Below are 20,671 nucleotides of genomic sequence, written 5' to 3'. Positions count from 1 at the left end.
GGCTCTTTTTAATTTTTTCTTTCTCTTTGTTGAGGGTTTCACTGAGGTCCTCCACTCTTTTTTCAAGTTCAGTGACTATCCTTATGACCATTACTTTAAATTCTCTAACAGGCTTATTAGTTATCTCCACTTTGTTTAGCTCTCTTGCTGTGATTTTATCCTATTCTTTCCTTTGGGACATATTCCTATATTTCCTCATTTTGTTTAATTCTCTGTGTTCGTTTCTCTGTCTTAGCAAAGACAGGTATGTCCCCTGATTTTGAAAGTATTAGCCTAATGAAGATGTCTTGTAGTGTCCTGCAGTGCAATGTCCCCTGTTCACCAGAACCTAGCACATCAGGGGTGACCTCCTATGTGTATTGCATGCATACTACTGTTGTGGCTGAGTTGTGTTTGCCTTCAGTCCAGTCATTTATGATGGCTCTCTTTGCCTGTTGTGAGCAGGGTTTGGTCCCTGTGTTGTTAGTGGGCTATTCTGGGATGCAACAATGCTACCAGTTTGTTTTTTTTTCTATTTGTGATTTATTAAGAATGTGTTCTATTACCGTTTTATTTTCTTTCCAATATTTTAGGTCACTTTGATAGCTTTTATATTTTATTTAAAACAGTTTTCATTGGGGAGGCCTGGGTGGCTCAGTCAGTTAAGTCACTGTCTTTGGCTTGGGTTGTGATCCCACGGTCCTGGGATTGAGTCCCACATCGGGATCTGTGTCCAGCAGGGAGCCTGCTTCTTTCTCTGCCTCTACCTACCACTCTGTCTGCTTGTGCTCTCTTTCTCTCTCTCTTTCTGACAAATAAATAAGTAAGATCTTTAAAAAAAAACCAGTTTTCATTGTACTCTTTTGAAATTCAATTCTTCCTAGTCTTAATTATTATTTTATTCTGTAGGATGTTTTGATTCTATAATAAATTTTTATTTATGACTGATTAGTTTAAAATATTCTTTGCTTTATCTTCTTCCTCTTTTTAAAATCCCAATTATTTTATTCTTTAAACTTTTTAGAGGTTTTCCATTTTATTTGTATGTTTATACACATGATCTCTAGTCTTAAAAATCATCCAACAACTTTGCTCTTATTTTCCCCATTTTATAGTGTGGCAGTTGATACTCAGAGAGGAAAGGACTTGTGAAGGTGACAGAACTAGCCTGTCAGGATCACATTTAACACAGTCACCTTTGGAAAACAATTTTTTCATGTGTTTTCTTTAATTCTTGGACCTTCCCCCTTTATGTCAACTGGCCATTCTGTGCCCAAATATCAGAAAGGGACATTGCAACTAAAATGATTATAAGAGAAATTTTACTCTTGGCTTTTGTGTTTTAAAAGCTGAAGGATTAAGGAGAATAGAAATGACTCAAGGACAGATGAAAAATATAAGAAAAGAAGCAGGATAAGAGGACCTAAGTTTTTCCTTCTGCTCCCAATCTCTCAATCCCAGTGAGGAAATGATTGTACTGACTTAAAGACTTTAAAAGGAAGTTGGGAGGTTGTAAATATGAAGGAATTCTTCTGAGAGGGTCCTATACCTGCTACCTAGGGGTGAAGTTGGCAAGATTTTCCAAATGTGTTTTCATGTTTGAAAGCAGATGGGAACTGTGGCTTGACATTTCATGGATAAAGGCATATGATAATTAGGATTAGTATAGAAAATGGCTTACTATGTCCTGAGTTAGACTTCCAAAGATTTATGACACCCAGCATGTTGAAGCAGCAGCAAAATCATACAAACTCTTTTATGGCATGAAAGATACAGAGAAATTTGTGTATTACGGAGGTAATCTGTGGATGGGAACAAGGGATAACTCAATGACACTTTTATGGACTGGTGACAGAGGTCAGTTGGGCTTATGGGCATTATCAACAATGTCACCACTAAATTCTATCATCTCTCTTCTTAAAATCATAGAATGAATTATATAATACCTGTTCTCTAAGAAGTTATTTTATTATAGCTACATTCAAGATGCATTATTTTATTTTTCACAGTTACACTACATTTCCATCTTTGATACTCTTCCTCTGTACTGGAACAATCAGAGATGATACAGGAAGGAATGAAATCCCCAAGGAGGTCCCTGCACCTTTTATCATCTGGGATCTCAGAACAGCAGGATACAGCGGATGCTGAAACAAGAAGTGCAGTAATAAAATGATTGACTTGCTTAAGAAACAGTGATTTCAGCAAAGCAATTTTGCACAGTATCATGTGAGGTTGCATTGCCTACTTTCTTCCCTGCATCCCCTCCTGATCACCTTCAACCCAGTACACCTGTATGAAATATTGACTGATCATCTCCTTGGGATCATCATTAATATCACCACCTGGATATGGTGAAAGTAGGATCAACATCAGGATCCAACATCAGAAAGAAAGGCCTCAGCTTTGAGCCCTGCTCCCTCAGGCTGCATGACCACAAAGACATCCAAATCCTCTGCTTATAGCTTCTGTTCAGCATCTGTCAATCCCAAGATCTAGCACTGTGTCTGATGAGGAAAGAAAAAATGCATTTTGGGGGGATTCCTTTCCTTTTGCAGTCTTTCTTCTACCTGATAGATCCCCTCTCTGCATTCTCTGTAATCTGATTATAAAATTACAGATGAGGTTTCTTGATTCTTCATTCCTGATTTAGATGGGCTGACATGCTGGGTCAAAACCAAGAAAGCAGTATAGCAAGGTAAAACTTAAAGACCTAGAGAAAAATTTTAAAAAAATCACTTAAACAGAAAATCTGTAGGTAGAGTTGGGGAAGAGAATATGAAAAGGAGATGTGTTTAGAATCAGAATGAGAAAATCAAAGCATTCATCACAGGAGTAATTCCCCATTTATTTATTATTGCTTGTTCTCTTCTGTGTATCCAGCACTTAGGAAAGTCCTGGCTAATATTGTACTATCACTAAGTAAACATTGAATAAATGAACACGTTGAGTGAATACTAGCTAGCTGAAGCAGAGTGTCTATTTGTCAGAAATGACTTAGAAGGATTTGTGCTCTAGGTGGAGCCTAAACCTTGGCCTCTAAGATTCCTCGCAAGATTGTATGACTCCAATCATGTCAACTCATTCATTCTAGATCATGTCTCTAACCAGAAAACAAAATACACAATTGACCAATGTAGTGTGGAGTATTATATAGTATTATATTGAATATATATATATTGAATATATAGTATATATATTGTATATAGTATATATACTATCTTCTTTACCAATTTGGATGCCTTTAATTTCTTTTTGTTGTCTGATTGCTGAGGCTAGGACTTCTAATACTATGTTGAATAGCAGTGGTGATAATGGACATCCCTGCCGTGTTCCTGACCTTAATGGAAAAGCTTTCAGTTTTTCTCCATTGAGAATGATATTTGCGGTGGGTTTTTCATAGATGGCTTTGATAATATTGAAGTATGTGCCCTCTATCCCTACACTTTGAAGAGTTTTGATCAGGAAGGGATGCTGTACTTTGTCAAATGCTTTTTCAGCATCTATTGAGAGTATCATATGGTTCTTGTTCTTTCTTTTATTAATGTGTTCTATCACATTGATTGATTTGCGGATGTTGAACCAACCCTGCAGCCCTGGAATAAATCCCACTTGATCGTGGTGAATAATCCTTTTAATGTACTGTTGAATCCTATTGGCTAGTATTTTGGCGAGAATTTTTGCGTCTGTGTTCATCAAGGATATTGGTCTGTAGTTCTCTTTTTTGGTGGGATCCTTGTCTGGTTTTGGGATCAAGGTGATGCTGGCCTCATAGAATGAGTTTGGAAGTTTTCCTTCCATTTCTATTTTTTGGAACAGTTTCAGGAGAATAGGAATGAGTTCTTCTTTAAATGTTTGGTAGAATTCCCCTGGGAAGCCATCTGGCCCTGGGCTTTTGTTTGTTTGGAGATTTTTGATGACTGTTTCAATCTCCTTACTGGTTATGGGCCTGTTCAGGTTTTCTATTTCTTCCTGGTTCAGTTGTGGTAGTTTATATGTCTCTAGGAATGCATCCATTTCTTCCAGATTGTCCAATTTGTTGGCGTAGAGTTGCTCATAGTATGTTCTTATAATTGTCTGTATTTCTTTGGTGTTAGTTGTGATCTCTCCTCTTTCATTCATGATTTTATTGATTTGGGTCCTTTCTCTTTTCTTTTTGATGAGTCTGGCCAGGGGTTTATCAATCCTATTGATTCTTTCAAAGAACCAGCTCCTAGTTTCATTGACGTTATATATAGTACATATATATAATATATACTATATACAATATACATATATAGTATACATATATACATATATAGTATACATATATACATATATAGTATATATACTATATGCAACATATACAATATATAGTATATATAGTAATATATAGTATTATATTGAATTCTTGAACATTTCTTTAAAATAGGTTGATGAAGATATTTCCTAAAGAGGGACCTACAGGTAAAACCTTTTCTTATTCTGGTGACAGTCTGGAATAGGGTTGAGCATGTGAAAGATATTAAAGATCCAAATAACCATCTCTTCATCACAAACCACTTGGAAATGTTTGAATAGTCATTTTCACTGTGAATTCAGGGTATAGGAGATCATCAAATAAAGCACTCACGTTTTTCCAGCATGGTACAACTCGAAAGCTTTGTGGAGTTGGTCAAAAGGCAACTGATGGGTTACTAATGGATCTATATTAATTTTATTTTGCAGGTAACTAGTCACTAGTTGGGGAATACAGTCTCTGGTTTTATAATCTGCAAAACAAAAAAAATTATGCCATGGAGATTTTCTTCTGAAAAATTAACATTAAACATGGAAAATAAATCATTTGTACATCAGAAACCATTGACTACTGTTATTAAGTGTGCTGCTCCAGAAATTCTGTTACCTAGAATTCCTTTGGAGAAAAACTGGGTCAATATTCACATGGTACTCAGTTGAAAAATGGTCCTTTTAAACTAAAATTCTCTAGCTCAGTTCCTGGGCTTACCATGGCATAAACATTTCATCCTTTCTATATTCACATGCATGGAGATGGCATTGGAAACTTAGTATCAGAGCAAAGGGGAAAGATGGGAATATAAATTGACTAAAGCTGTTAGTTGATATTGCTTATAAATAAAGGCTCTTCTTAAAAGATAAGAGCCGGTGCCAAAACACTAGGTTGATGTTATATATTTATAAATAATTTATATATGTGTATGTTATATATTTATAAATAATTTATATATATAAATATATATATATAGGGAGAGGGCTTGTATAGTTTATATATATGTAAAAAATATATATATATTATTTATTTAATGTTATACAATTGAGAAGCTTTGCTGCTAAAAAAGCACAACAAACCCACTGGCATGGAACTGAGATTGACTAAATTATTTGAAACATTGGAAAAACCCAAAACCTATTTTGCAGGAGATAAAAATTATATTTGAATGTAAAAAACCTATTTAATTAAATTAACTAAAATCGATTTAACAAAATTTTCGAACTCATTGGAGAAATCTTTTCTACCATTATAGTTCTGTTTCCTCAAGGAGAGGAATTTGGAATTCTATGTTTCTACAAAATCAAAGGGATTTCATGAGAGCAACCAATCAGCTCCTCCTAGTCATTGACATACCTCCTAAGCATACACCCTTCAACGTCCGTCCAGAGACAATCATTGTTGCATCCAGGGAAAGCTTTGAATTTACTGGAGCCACCCCAACGATCAGACAGACACCATGGCTCAGGTGGCAGGAATCCCAAGCAGCAAGCTGATAATGATAATAATGACCATAAGCACCCTCCCATGAGTAAATGACAACTACCACCAGAAGTGGAAGGAATCAAGTTCCTGAATCTTGCATCTCTTCCTGGCCAGATACTACCTCAACCTCAGCTTCAACACTGCCAGTGATGGGACTTCATTAGAAAATCAGCAGAGTTTAGTGGGAAAGAGCACAGACTGTGCTAGCTGTATGACCTTAGGTAAGTTACTTAACCTCCCTTTGCCTCAGTTTCTTCATTTGTAAAAAGAAGAATAATACTACCTTACTTCATAGAATGGTTATGAGGTTTAAGTGATGTATCATTCTTAAAACATTTAGAACACTATCTGGGATATAATAAGGACCATATATTTGTTAAATAAAATTGTCCACTAGCCATGGTTCTCTGTCTAACCCATTTGTATTAAAATAAAACAAATACTAGCCCTTTATCTGATATGTCGTTTGTAAATATCTTCTCCCATTCTGTCATGGGGGAACAGGTGGTGGGTAATAGGAGGGCACGTTTTGCATGGAGCACTGGGTGTTGTGCAAAAACAATGAATACTGTTACGCTGAGAAAAATAAATAAAATGGAAAAAAATATATACATATGGGTGTGGGAAGTTTTATTATTTTTTAAATTCAGTTTTGTAGGGATGTTCAGTGTACTTCTTCACATTTATTTATTTTACTTTATTCTCTGGTTTGTACCGGAAGAGGTTGACTGAATCTTTCTATCTTTCACTTTTCCTCTGTTTTGCCTTATTTTCTCTTTCCTGTTATCTCTATCACTACCTTTACCGCCTTTATTTTTCAGTTAAGTACATTAGGTACATATGAATTGTCTACATTCTGTCCTCTAAACTGTAAGATCTGAAAGGTGCATATTTTATTCACCCTTGTATCCCTAGAACATAACACATTGGTGCATAGGAATTCATTTTTCAAATGAATGAATGAATGGTTCTAATATAGGACCCATAATTACCACGTGAGTTAAATAATGTTTATTCTTAAATATAAGAGCATATATGCAGAACTAGGAATAAAGAAAAGGGACTACTGGTATTATGGCCTTTCGAATGTTTAAACTTTGTGTGCTACAATGACATATTTTTAAGTATATATTGCTTTTATTTTTAAAATATGTACTTTAGAGTGAATTTACATTCTGCTTTTATACTTGGGGTCCACAGGTCTAAAACCTATGTTCAGAAGAGTTTATATGTATCTACATGAAGATATTTAGCATGCCCCCCCACATTAAGCATCTAATCACTGTACCCCAAGCCCACGTACCATGACATCACTGAGTCCAATGGCCTCAAAGGCAAAGTCAACACCACCTCCTGTCATTTCTCTGACCACCAGCTGGACAGGCTTCTTCAGTTTTTGAGGGTTGAGACAATCAGTGACTCCTAGTGCTCTGGCCCAGGGAAACTTCTCCTCATTGATGTCAACCCCAATGATTCTAGAAGCACCAGATGCTTTACAGCCCATGACAATAGCTGAACCGATTCCACCAAGTCCATAGACCACGCAAGTGGAACCACAAGTGACCTACAAATTCACAAGACAGGTATTAGGAATCTAACCTGGGTGCACATGTATTCAAGAAAACAAACAAAAACAACCATTGAAACTTTTGGAAATGTATATAACAGTTGAACATTTAGACTGATTGGCATAATTTTTATGTTTTCCAGGCAAATCACTATGACACATACTAACACACAGGTAGCTTCCTCACCTTGGCTGAGTGCACAGCAGCCCCATAACCTGTGGGCACCTCACAGCTTATGAGACTGACTTTATCCAGGGGAGCAGCATCATCAATTTTTGCCACTGCAATCTCAGGTACAACAGTATATTCAGTGAATGTGCTTGCACGGAAAGAGTGATGAATCTTTTTCCCTTTGCAGATGAATCTGCTTGTCCCGTCCAGCATTAATCCAGAAGAAGGCAGAACACTGTTTTGCAGGGACATAGACACAGGTGCAGGCAGTGGCACAGACACATGGAGTCGTAAAGACAGAAGTGAACCCCTTTAGTTACAGGTTAGTGCTTATACAATATCAGCAATTTAATAAAAGAGTAAGGAGTAAGTTACTAACTCTTGCTTCTCACAGAAGTTTCCCTTGATATACAAGCAGGAACTGCATTCTCTACACTGTGGAATAACGAGTGTGAGGACTTTATCTCCTGTATAAAAAAAAATAATAATACAAGCATTAGTTTAAAATATTATTGGAACTGAAATACAATAGTATGTTTATAAAAGTTTCATTGGATGGTTTAAAAACTTGCTGCGGGCAGATTATGGCAGCCAGGATAACACTGACCATTGTTGTTTTTTTTCTTTTTAAGTTTTTATTTAAATTCCAGTTAGTTAACATACAGTGTAATATTAGTTTCAAGTGTATAATATACTGAGGCAACACTTCCATACAGCACCCAGTGCTCATCACAGCAAGTGCCCTCCTTCATCCCCATCACCTATTTAACCCATCCCACTGCCCACCTCCCCTCTGGTGACCATCAGCTTGTTCTCTATAGTTAAGAGTCTCCTTCTTGGTTTGCCCCTCTGTTTTTTTTTTCCTCTCTTTCTCTTTCCTTGTTTATTTTGTTTCTTACATTCCACATACGATTTAAAACATAACAATATTTGTCTATCTCTGACTGACTTATTTCACTTAGCATAATACCCTCTAGCTCCATCCATGTCATTGCAAATGGCAAGGTTTCATCCTTTTTCATGGCTGAGCAATATTCCATTATGTATGTACATATACCACATCTTCTTTATCAATTCCTTTGGGTTATTTCCATTGTTTGGCTATTGTTAATAATGCTCCTATAAACATTGGGATGCACACATCCTTTTGAATTAGTATTTTTGTATCCTTTGGGTAAATACCTAGGAGTGCACAATTGCTGGATTATAGGGTAGTTTTATTTTTAACTTTTTAAAATAATTTTTTTTATTGTTATGTGAGTCACTACACAGTACATCATTAGTTTTTGATGGAGAGTTCCATGATTCATTGTTTGCGTATAACACCCAGTGCTCCATGCAATCCGTGCCCTCCTTAATACCCATCACCAGGCTAATCCATCCCTTCACCCCCCTCCCCTCTAAAACCCTCAGTTTGATTCCTGGAGTCCACAATCTCTCATTTTTAACTTTTTGAGGAACCTCCATACTGCTCTCCAGAGTGGCTGCACCAGTTTGCATTCCCACCAACAGTACAAGAGGGTTCTCCTTTTTCTGTATCCTCCCCAACACCTGTTGTTTCCTATGTTGCACATTGCTGTTTTGAAGGAGAAACCATATAGCCTGGTTTTAGAAATTACATTATTCTTTTGGGCAAATAATGGAAATTTTTTATGGGGTGGATAGTTGTAGGTTTGCTTTCCTCTGCTCTGGAATAGATTAATGAAACTAAGAACAAACCTTAGAGATGTTACCTGATTTAACACTTTTTTTTTTCCATTTGAAGGATTTAAGCCCCATAGTGTAGTCACTTGCCTAAAGTGACCCAGCTAGGTTATAACAGAGCACTTTTCATTGAGTCTTCTTGCCCCACGATGGCACACTGACCCATAGCAGCCTCTGACATATTTTCTTTAGTGGAGTTAAGGTCCTAGATATGCTAATTCCAGAGAATAAAAGGAATCATTCTCCCCCTGCAGAGAGAGTTCTGGAGAGAATATTGATTATATTTGGATCCAGTCATTAGCTAGCCCTCCTGGGCCTTAGGGTGATCGGCTGGATAGAGTCTGCGAAGAAAATTAATTAACACAGTCATCACAGACTTACAAAGGCCTGGTCAGAAGTCTACAATATTGTTTCTGATAACCCTTACAATTTTCTTAACAAGGAAACAACCCCCACTTCGGCCGTTTGCAGAGTTTAGATGGCATTAAAATCTCTAAATAAAGTACAACTTAAGTCACCGGCCCTTAAAAATTTCAAAGGTCCTGCATCTCAAATTCAGGAGAACTTTTGCTCTCTTATCCTTTCCCTCCAAATGCTCATTGTTTTCCACAAAACTTTCACTGGCATTTCCTCTAGCTAAAGAGGAGTTAGAGCATGTATCTCACCTGTTTGCATTATGTTCTTGGAGACATAGAGACCACGCCTTTTACTTTTGTCCCCCTGCTATGCCACGTGTCAGATGCATGGTAGCTACTCCATAATTGTTTGCTAAATGAATTCCCTGGTAAGAGCTTCGCAAGTGTCCTGACCATGCATTCTCTTAAGTCTCTTTGTGGGCCTGGCTCCAAGCTGTGAGGTTCTGTAGTATCTTAGTCTGTGCGATTGCCCTTACTCTTTCTGTTCATTTCAGACATGCTAAGAATAGCGATGTGAAGATCTGTTTTGATGGTCTGGTGAAGAGCATATACTTGCTTTCTTTGATTCTTTGAAATATCATTATCATCCCGTCAATGAAAATTCAAATTCTATATTCCAGTTGATTAGAACATTCATTTGTCAAACATTCTAATGCATTCTGATCCTGGGACAGGCACTGTGCTAAGCATGTCGGGGTACAAATATATATAAGAAACAGTCTCGAGAGCTTCCAGTCTATTTAGAAGTACACTGGTCCTATCTCAAACCTCTTTTAGCTATGGATATACGTTTGGCTCAGCTACTGCCCCTCTGGATGCTAGAGAAGGCAGTAGGGAAACCTGTGACTCTTGGAGTCACTGGATAAACTTAATATAATGATATGTGATTAGTCAGAAGAGTCTAGAGGCAAACCAATTTTTTCTTCTCTAAACATACGTTAATGTGTTTTAAGTTCCCCCTCTGTGCAAGCGTTGCTCTTTGGGAGGCTGTTTGTGGGAAGCATTTTATGGCCCCACCTCCTACCTGGTTTCACAGAGCACACTCCTTTGCCAATACTCTCCACAATCCCAGCTCCTTCATGGCCTGGGATGAAAGGAAAGACTGCTGAGAGTAATCCTTTTATTGCGTGATCATCAGTACCGCAGATCCCTGTAGATGCCATCTGCAGAGGAATTAAGTGAATAAGGATCACCTGGTTTGGAATTTTTCTTTCCTTCTTCTTTTTTTTAAAATCTGATTATTAAAAAATTTTTTTACATGAATTATGCCATTTGATCCCTATACCACTGCACAGAGGAATACAAGGCAGGTCTTATCATTTCCAATTTAGAGATGAGGAAAGGGAGATTCAACGACTGAGAATGACTTGTCCAAATTCGCATGGCACATGTTCAGATATGGAAATAAATTTAGGTTTTTTGAAATCTACTCTGTACATTTATGTCATCAAATAGTTTTAAAGTATGAGGGACAGTTGCATACAATGAAGGACTTTTTGCCCACATTATCAACAGCACTGCCATTGAGAAACAAAGAATTTTAGGCTCATACCATGGAATGTTTTTCCCCTGCTCTGGGAAAATCTGTTCTGTTTTTTTTTAATTTATTTTTTAAGATTTTATTTATTTATTTGTCACAGAGAGACAGCACAAGCAGAGGGAGAAGCAGGCAGAGGGAGAAGCAAGAAGGCTTCCCATTGAGCAGGGAGCCCAAAGTGGGACCCAATCCCAGAACCCTGAGCAGAAAGCAGACGTCTAACCAACTGAGCCACCCAGGTATCACTGGGAAAATATGTTTTTAGCATTTTAAACTTGTATGTTAAAAACATTCTTCAAATCAATAATGTAAAAATGAGTTTCAGTTAAAATTAACCATTGCAAAATTCAGTTGATATTGAGTTTTGAAACTTCTTATTTGATGGACTGAGTATTCTTTCCATTAATAGACTCAACCCAACTACATTGATCATAAAAATGAAACAGTTCATGTACCATGACCCCTAAGTTACTGCTCTGCCTGAAAGACAGCCAGAAAAGCATATGCCCGAGCATATTGACTAGTTTTCCAGTATACATAGTGGGAATGGCAGCATTTATAACTGGAACACTGGGAACAACCATGGTATATGATTGTGGCGAATGGCTAAGAAGATAATTCATAAGAAATATGCTGTGGTTTTGGTTTCCATAGAGCTAAAATGGCATTAAAATGCTATCAAAGGCTAGGAGTGTTGTTTTAGGTAAGCAGCAGGCTAGAATTCCCTCATTAGGTTTGCTCTATCAGATAAGAATATGCAATTATTTTTGGGAAGTTGTCCATGGCATAAGCTGGAGGTGGAATTGTCTGTGCTTATGAACAAATCCTTAAGCTTGATTTTGTCTAGGGTTCAGTGTGATATTGCTCAGGTTCTTGCTGATGCAACTTCTAATTTGGTGGATTGTGGATTTATTGTTTAGGGTTTAGCTTTTGTGGTGAAGGAGCATGCCAGTGTAAGATCAGAGAATATTGGCTAATTAAATAGGAAACATTTCAGCAGATGGTGACCCAGTATACAATAAGCCCTAATTAAAAGCTGTTTGAATGGATGATAAATAGAAAAATATAAGCTTTGGAATAGCAGTCAGTTACTAAACTCCTTTCTCTGTGTACATTCTGATCACTTTTCATTTTGTTCTTTACCATCTCTCACTGGTGATATAAAATCTCTAGTGTAACAGCAGACACGGAGTTCACAATTTATTTAGTGCTAGTTCCCATATTCTCCTGTTTTGTCTTTTACTGCCCATCTGTCTTTTCCTACTTTACTCCTTCCCTTCACTGCCTTTCCCTTTGTCATCTTTCCAATTCCCTTCATTCCTTTTCTCCTGTAACCAGCCTCCTATACCTTCTGCTTTGATTAGTTATAACATGGGCTAGAAACATATGGATTTCAGTATTTGTTGTGTTCATTAAATCAGGTGTTGAATTTCCTGGTCTGAAATTTAAAGATAGGTGAATTTAATGTTTAATAAGATTTAAAGCAGTAATACTCCTAAAACTGAGTATTTAATGATTTTTGTAAAATTTGAGATGTATTGATTGAGAGGAGAATTGAGAGTGTCAAGGAGCCATTGACAGGTCAGTATTTTCCCATCCCTGGTCTCAGTTCTGTTCAATAATCATTAACCCTTCCAAATCACTTTGGAAACTATCATGGCATCCTAATGTGCATTTCTAGACTTTTTCAGAGAAACTCTGAGATCACTATGCTGTATGAGTCCAAAACAATAGAGATGGAAAATTAGTCTGTTAGTCACTGCATATTCATTTGTTGATATCAATTTTGTATCATAGAAGTAGAAGGGAATATACTTCTTGTTCTCTTTCCCTCAAAAATGAAAAAAAAGTTACTACTTAAAACACCTTCCAGGTCACATTGTGAAGTATATAGGCTTATTATATTATATAATTTAAGTAAAATTTTTGATCCTGAAAAAATAAATATGGTGGATGAGGGAACTACTAGTATTTTACAAGTATTGAGAATATCTTAGTCTGGATGGTTCAACATTCGCAAATCAATCAATGTGATAGAACAAGTCAATAAGAGAAGAGAGAAAAACCACATGGTCCTCTCAATTGATGCAGAAAAAGCGTTTGACAAAATCCAGCATCCGTTCCTGATTAAAACACTTCAAAGTATAGGGATAGAGGGAACATTCCTGAACTTCATAAAATCTATCTATGAAAGACCCACAGCAAATATCATCCTCAATGGGAAAAAGCTTGCAGCCTTCCTGTTAAGATCAGGAACACGACAAGGATGCCCACTCTCACCACTCTTGTTCAACATAGTATTAGAAGTCCTAGCAACAGCAATCAGAAAACAAAGAGAAATAAAAGGTATCCAAATTGGCAAGGAAGAAGTCAAACTCTCTCTCTTCGCAGATGACATGATTCTTTATATGGAAAACCCGAAAGACTCCACCCCCAAACTACTAGAACTCATACAGCAATTCAGTAACGTGGCAGGATACAAAGTCAATGTACAGAAATCAGTTGCTTTCTTATTCACTACAATGAAAATACAGAAAAGGAAATTAGAGAATTGATTCCATTTACTATAGCACCAAGAACCATAAGATACCTGGGAATAAACCTAATCAAAGAGGTAAAGGATCTGTACTCGAGGAACAATAGAACACTGAAGAAAGAAATTGAAGAAGACACAAAAAGATGGAAGACCGTTCCATGCTCTTGGATTGGAAGAATAAACATTGTTAAAATGTCTATACTGCCTAGGGCAATCTATACTTTTAATGCCATTCCAATCAAAGTTCCACTGGTATTTTTCAAAGAGCTGGAGCAAATAATCCTAAAATTTGTATGGAATCAGAAGAAACCCTGAATTGCTAAGGAAATGTTGAAAAACAAAAATAAAACTCGTGGCATCACGTTACCTGATTGCAAGTTTCACTACAAAGCTGTGATCACCAAGACAACATGGTACTGGCATAAAAATAGACACATAGACTAGTGGAACAGAGTAGAGAACCAGATATGGACCCTCAACTCTATGGTCAAATAATCTTTGACAAAACAGGAAAAAATATCCAGTGGAAAAAAGACAGTCTCTTCAATAAATGGTGCTGGGAAAACTGGACAGCAATATGTAGAAGAATGAAACTCGACCATTCTCTTACACCATACACAAAGATAAACTCGAAATGGACTCGATAGACTCAGGACCTCAATGTGAGACAGGAATCCATCCATCAGAATCCTAAAAGAGAACATAGGCAGTAACCTCTTTCATATCAGCCACAGCAACTTCTTCCAAGATATGTCTCCAAAAGCAAAGGAAACAAAAGTGAAAATAAACTTTTGGGACTTCATCAAGATCAAAAGCTTCTGCACAGCAAAGGAAACAGTCAAGAAAACAAAGAGGCAACCCACGGAATGGGAGAAGATATTCACAAATGACAGTACAGACAAAAGGTTGATATCCAGGATCTATAAAGAACTCAAACTCAACACACACAAAACAGATAATCATATAAAAAAATGGGCAGAAGATATGAACAGACACTTCTCCAACAAAGACATACAAATGGCTATCAGACACATGAAAAAATGTTCACCATCACTAGCCATCAGGGAGATTAAAATTAAAACCACATTGAGATATCACCTTACACCAGTTAGAATGGCCAAAATTAGCAAGACAGGAAACAACAAGTGTTGGAGAGGATGTGGAGAAAGGGGAACCCTCTTACACTGTTGGTGGGAATGCAAGTTGGTACAGCCACTTTGGAGAACAGTGTGGAGATTCCTCAAGAAATTAAAAATAGAGCTTCCCTATGACCCTGCAATTGCAATACTGGGTATTTACCCCAAAGATACAGATGTAGAGAAAAGAGGGGCCATCTGTACCCCAATGTTTATAGCAGCAATGGCCACGGTCACCAAATTATGGAAAGAACCAAGATGCCCTTCAACGGATGAATGGCTAAGGAAGATATAGTCTATATACACGATGGAGTATTATGCCTCCCTCAGAAAGGATGAATACCCAACTTTTGTATCAACATGGATGGGACTGGAAGAAATTATGCTGAGTGAAACAAGTCAAGCAGAGAGAGTCAATTATCATATGGTTTCACTTATTTGTGGAGCATAACAAATAACATGGAGGACATAGGAAGATGGAGAGGAGAAGGGAGTTGAGGGAAATTGGAAGGGGAGATGAACCATGAGAGACTATGGACTCTGAAAAACAACCTGAGGGTTTTGAAGGGGCGGGAGGTGGGAGGTTGGGGGAAATAAGTGGTGGTTAGTAATAAGGAGGGCACGTGTTGCATGGAGCACTGGGTGTGGTGCAAAAACAATGAACATTGTTATGCTGAAAAGAAAATAAAGTGATATATATTTTTTTTAATATTATTTATTTATTTGACAGATAGAGATCACAAGTAGGGAGAGAGGCAGGCAGAGAGAGAGAGAGGAGGAAGCAGGCTCCCTGCCAAGCAGAGAGCCCGATGCGGGGCTCAATCCCAGGACCCTGGGATCATGACCTGAGCGAAAGGCAGAGGCTTTAACCCACTGAGCCACCCAGGCACTCCTTAAAGTGATATATGTTTTAAAAAAAAGTGAACAGACCCCAAATACAAATTTTATGCATATTATTTATATATGTAATATGTACATGAAACAAAGCAGGATTTCCTTACATTTACCCTCATAGGTAAAAGTTAAAAGACTTAAATTTACCTTAATACGAACTTCTCCAGCCTTTGGTGGTTCAACTTGTACTTCCTCAATTGAAAGAGAAGAATTTGCTGCCCAGGCAATAGCTGCCCGGCATGTAATTGTCTGTTGACACGACGACAATAAAAGGACATCATTGAGTGAAAAAAGTTAACTTTCATTCTGATCATACAAATGACAGTTATTTGTTATAATTAATAAAAATACGAAAATCAAAAAGAAACAGAAGAAAGATCCTTGCCATTTCAGATACAGCCTGTTGAAATTTAAGCATATTCCCTTCCAGTTTAACAACAATTTTGATATAGTTGAGATTGTTTCTATAAGCGTTTTGTGTTCTGCTTTTTTTGCTAGTAACGGCCACCATATAGTGAACATTTGTCATTTACTTGTAAGTAAGCATTTTCTCATGACTTCAAATGCTTTGTAATCAGAAATTTAAATGGCTACTTTATATTTCATTATTTGAATATGTCCCAATTTGCTTAATAACTATCTAGACATGTAATTATTTCCATTGTTTTGACTACTCTAAAGTGTATTCTGATAAACAACTTTGTTCATAATTTTGACTTGCCTGGTTTCCTAAAGTAACAATTACTTTGGAAAAGACAGAGACCTTGTTAGGGCTAAATTGATTTCCAAATTTCTTTACAGAAACCTTGAATAACTTGGCATAATTCCTAGAAGTATTAAAGAATATCTGTATCATCATTAGATATTAAAGAATATCTGTATCATCATTTAGTCTGCCCTCTTTAGCATTGATCATAGTCATCCAAACCAAAGTATCTAATAGGTACAAAAAACTAGCTCTTTTTAAAAAAAATTTTTAATTTAATTCTTATTTTTTTTTGTAAATATATAATATATTTTTATCCCCAGGGGTACAGGTCTGTGAATCGCCAGGTTTACACACTTCACACTAGCTCTTTTTTTTTCACTAGTATTTTTTTAAAGATTTTAAAGATTTTTAAAAGATTTTATTTATTTATTTGACAGAGATCACAAGTAGGCAGAGAGGCAGACAGAGAGAGAGGGAAGCAAGCACCCCGCCGAGCAGAGAGCCAGATGCAGGACTTGATCCCAGGACACTGAGATCATGACCTGAACTGAAGGCAGAAACTTAACCCACTGAGCCACCCAGGTTCTCTCTCTGTGTCAGATAAATAAATAAAATCTTAAAAAAAAAAAGAAAAGAAAAAACTTTCTTTAAAAAAACAAACAAAAACAAAATACAAAGAAAAGGGACAAATGCCAGAAGAGAAATTCAAATAAAAGGATACAAAAAAAAAATTACTTCTGGGATGCCTGGTTAGCTCAGTTTGTTAAGTGTCCACTTCTTGGTTTTGGCTCAGGTCATGATATCATGGGTTGTGGGATGGAGCCCTGAGTCTGGTTTCTTGCTCAGCCAGGAGTCTGCTTGAAAGATTTTCTCCTTCTGCCCACATCTCCCCATTTCACGCTTGCTCTCTCTCTCTCAAAATAAATAAATAAATCTTAAAAAAAAAAAAAAAAGGAAAAAACATTACTTGTTTCAGGATGAAATAGTTCTGCTTTTACCTACTGGACTCAATTAAAATTTTATGAAAAATCTTTTGTAATTTCAAAATAATACACACTCAAGACAAAAAACTTGGAAAACTCAGACAAATGTAAAAAGGAAAAAATGCAGGTCTGGCACCCAGCTATTACTATTTGTAACATTTTAAGGTAAGTCTTTCCAATTGAATTCCATGTGTGTCTGTGTGATCATACTAAGGATACTGTTTTATAGTCTATTCTTGTAGTTTGCTCTATAAATATTTTCCAGGTAATTTAAAATGATCACTTAGGACTTTATTGACTAATATATCATAATTCATTTAATCAGTTTCCTAGTATTTGACACATCTGCTTCCAGTGTTATACTTTTTGGGTTTTTTTGAGAGAGATTTAAAGAGAGAGAGAGTAAGCACAAGTGTTGGGAGGAGCAGAGGGAGAGGGACAAGCAGGCTCCATGTGGAGTGCAGAGCCCAACATGGGGCTCAAACCCACTACTCCAAGATCATGACATGAGCTGAAATCAATAGAGGCTTAACTGACTGAGCCATCCATTTGTCCCTCCAGCATTATACTCTTTAAAACAATGCCACAGTTAACTTGTTTGTAGAAACAACACTATTTTTTTTTAAATAAATCTCTGAGTCAAATGAGACATGTTTTTAAGACATTTGATACAATATTGTCAAACTATCACCTAAGAAATTTCTAGCAAGTTATTTTCCCACCAGTGATGTTTGAGTTTCCACAGGTGGGAGACAGTAGGTATTATCACTAAAAATCTTTGCTCATCTTATTGGAGAAAATGGTGTCTTAATTTTGTTTTTTAGATGACTAATGAAAATGACATAGATCTATTTGAAAGGTAGCACTTACTTTGCCTGAAGTGTCCATGATGAATTTTCTTTCCTTGGTGCCTTACAGGTATACTGGAGAGAAATGCACTTCTTTGACTGCTCCTGGACAAACTAGACACAGTATTTATACTGTTTGCATACCAAAAGTCATTAAAAATAATTACATAATCAGGGGCGCCTGGGTGGCTCTGTGGGTTAAAGCTTCTGCCTTCGGCTCAGGTCATGATCCCAGGGTCCTGGGATCGAGCCCCACATCAGGCTCTCTGCTCGGCGGGGAGCCTGCTTCCTCCTCTCTCTCTCTCTCTCTCTGCCTGCTTCTCTGCCTACTTGTGATCTCTATCTGTCAAATAAATAAATAAAATCTTTAAGGAAAATAATTACATAATCACACATCAACTTGGGGAAAACCAGACAGGCAAAGTGGTTAGCAAATAGGTGAAGGTAAAGGTCAGAAATGAACATGGGAGAGTGATTAGGGAGGCAGTGGGTTGAAACAAGGATGCTGAATAAGGAGAGTTTGAAAGGTAGCAATGTGTGAGAAAGCAATGAAGATACTATGAAAATGTGAATCAAGTGATAGTAAATAAAAGGAAGATCAATTACTAATTAGTTAACAATAAGACTTTCTGGAATATCAGTTACATGAAAGGTATTGCTAGATCCAGGCAATGAAAGTATAACACAGGGTCTCTGGGAGTCAAAAAAGATGGAAAAGCATAAATAACGATACAAAGTACTAAAAAAATGTAGCAGTTTCTCTGCTGCAAACATATTACCTTCACAGTTCACAGCTACTATAATTTGGGTAGGAATGGATGTGAGAGTAATTTGGAATGAGCTTCAGTAATTAGTAGCTCCTTAGTTTGGAGTTTTTCTGGCAACAGAACTTTCTTAACCCCCTAGTTAGTTGTTTATAAGTTTCATTTGAAGGGTTTTATATCTCCTAATAATTCAGAAATCCTCTCTGGGTCCTGGCCCTAAAACTACTGTCTTATCATGCAGTGTAGGGACTTGCCATTCCCCTAAAGATATTCTGAAGCTCTTGCTGTAAAACTTGGATCAGAATCTGGACTAGGGTGGAAAGACTCAGCTTCTTTGTTCTGAAACCTGGCTAGGGAAATGCTCTACAGAAGCATGTCAAGTGACTATGCTTTATATAGGGAGGTATCACCTTTCTGGGCAAGATGGTACAAGAATAGAGGTTCTTAGATGGGGTCGAAGGAATTTAAGATTGTACATTCTTCTCTCTCCTTAAATAAACTTTCTCTACAATACCCTTGTCACGAAGCCTTCTGCATCCATGCACTACTTGTGGAAACTACACATTGTACCTGTTCAGCAATGCTTGGATGACTGCGATTTCAATATTGTCTAAGAAGATTGACTGTGACTTGAAGTGAATGAATGTTCAGATGTGAATGATTTTTTTCAGAAGGACCAGTTTGGGTTTGTCTCTCCCATAGCATCTTGCTAAAGGCTAAAACATTAGGAAGTTTTTTTTTTTTCCTTCCAAGTTGCCTAAATTTAGAGCTTCAGTGGGCATGTGGTCTGAATCCTGAGATGACAGGTGATAACTTACAATGTAATTGCTTTTCTGCAAGTTCTATCTTCCAAATTAAGGATGGTGGGATCTTCATTGCTTCTCAATCCCCTCCATTCAGTGAGTTCCATAGTTCTGGAATATCAACGAACCATTTCCCTTCTGGAACTCAATTTTTTTTTAAGATTTTATTTATTTATTTGACAGAGAGAGAGATCACAAGTAGGCAGAGAGGCAGGCAGAGAGAGAGGAGGAAGCAGGCTCCCTGCGGAGCAGAGAACCCGATGCAGGGCTCGATCCCAGGACCCTGAGATCATGACCTGAGCCGAAGGCAGTGGCTTAATCCACTGAGCCATCCAGGCGTCCCTGGAACTCAATTTTTGTATTAGGGTTCTTTTATTTCCAAATTGCCAAAACCCAACATGAGCAAACATAAGGCAAAGGAGGAAAATATTGACTTCACAGAAACCATGAAAAGAATGAGCAAACAAGGGGCGCCTGGGTGGCTCAGTGGGTTAGGCCGCTGCCTTCGGCTCAGGTCATGATCTCGGGGTCCTGGGATCGAGTCCCACATCGGGCTCTCTGCTCACCAGGGAGCCTGCTTCCCTCTCTCTCTCTCTCTCTCTCTGCCTGCCTCTCTATCTACTTGTGATCTCTCTCTGTCAAATAAATAAATAAAATCTTTAAAAAAAAAAAAGAATGAGCAAACAAGGTCAAGGGCAGGAATGCAACTGGGAACAGCAACTAGAATCAATTCGACTTTAGTAGGATTTTCCCTCTTCCTTATGTGGGGCAATGCAACAAAATGGTTAAAAGCATGGATATTAGCACTAACAATCCTGCATTCAGTCTTAGCTCCATCTCTTATGTGCTGGGACATAAGGCAAGAAAG

General features: G+C 37.3%; 1 protein-coding gene across 1 annotated transcript; it reads right to left on the bottom strand.

The window, feature by feature from the left end:
* Positions 1–2,101: 2,101 nt before the first annotated feature.
* LOC123937186 (alcohol dehydrogenase 1-like) lies at positions 2,102–18,276 on the bottom strand. The gene is made up of 9 exons (XM_045997847.1): positions 18,259–18,276; positions 15,844–15,945; positions 10,618–10,756; positions 7,853–7,940; positions 7,489–7,708; positions 7,038–7,298; positions 5,606–5,741; positions 4,592–4,730; positions 2,102–2,126 (listed from the first exon to the last, which is right to left on the bottom strand). Exons 1-9 carry the CDS (start codon positions 18,274–18,276, stop codon positions 2,102–2,104), a joined length of 1,128 nt encoding a protein of 375 aa, XP_045853803.1.
* Positions 18,277–20,671: the final 2,395 nt, after the last annotated feature.

This window comes from Meles meles, chromosome 2, assembly GCF_922984935.1.
Source record: "Meles meles chromosome 2, mMelMel3.1 paternal haplotype, whole genome shotgun sequence".
NCBI lineage: Eukaryota > Metazoa > Chordata > Mammalia > Carnivora > Mustelidae > Meles > Meles meles.
Note: the sequence above shows the minus strand (reverse complement) of the source record. Positions and strands in the feature narration are given on the sequence as shown.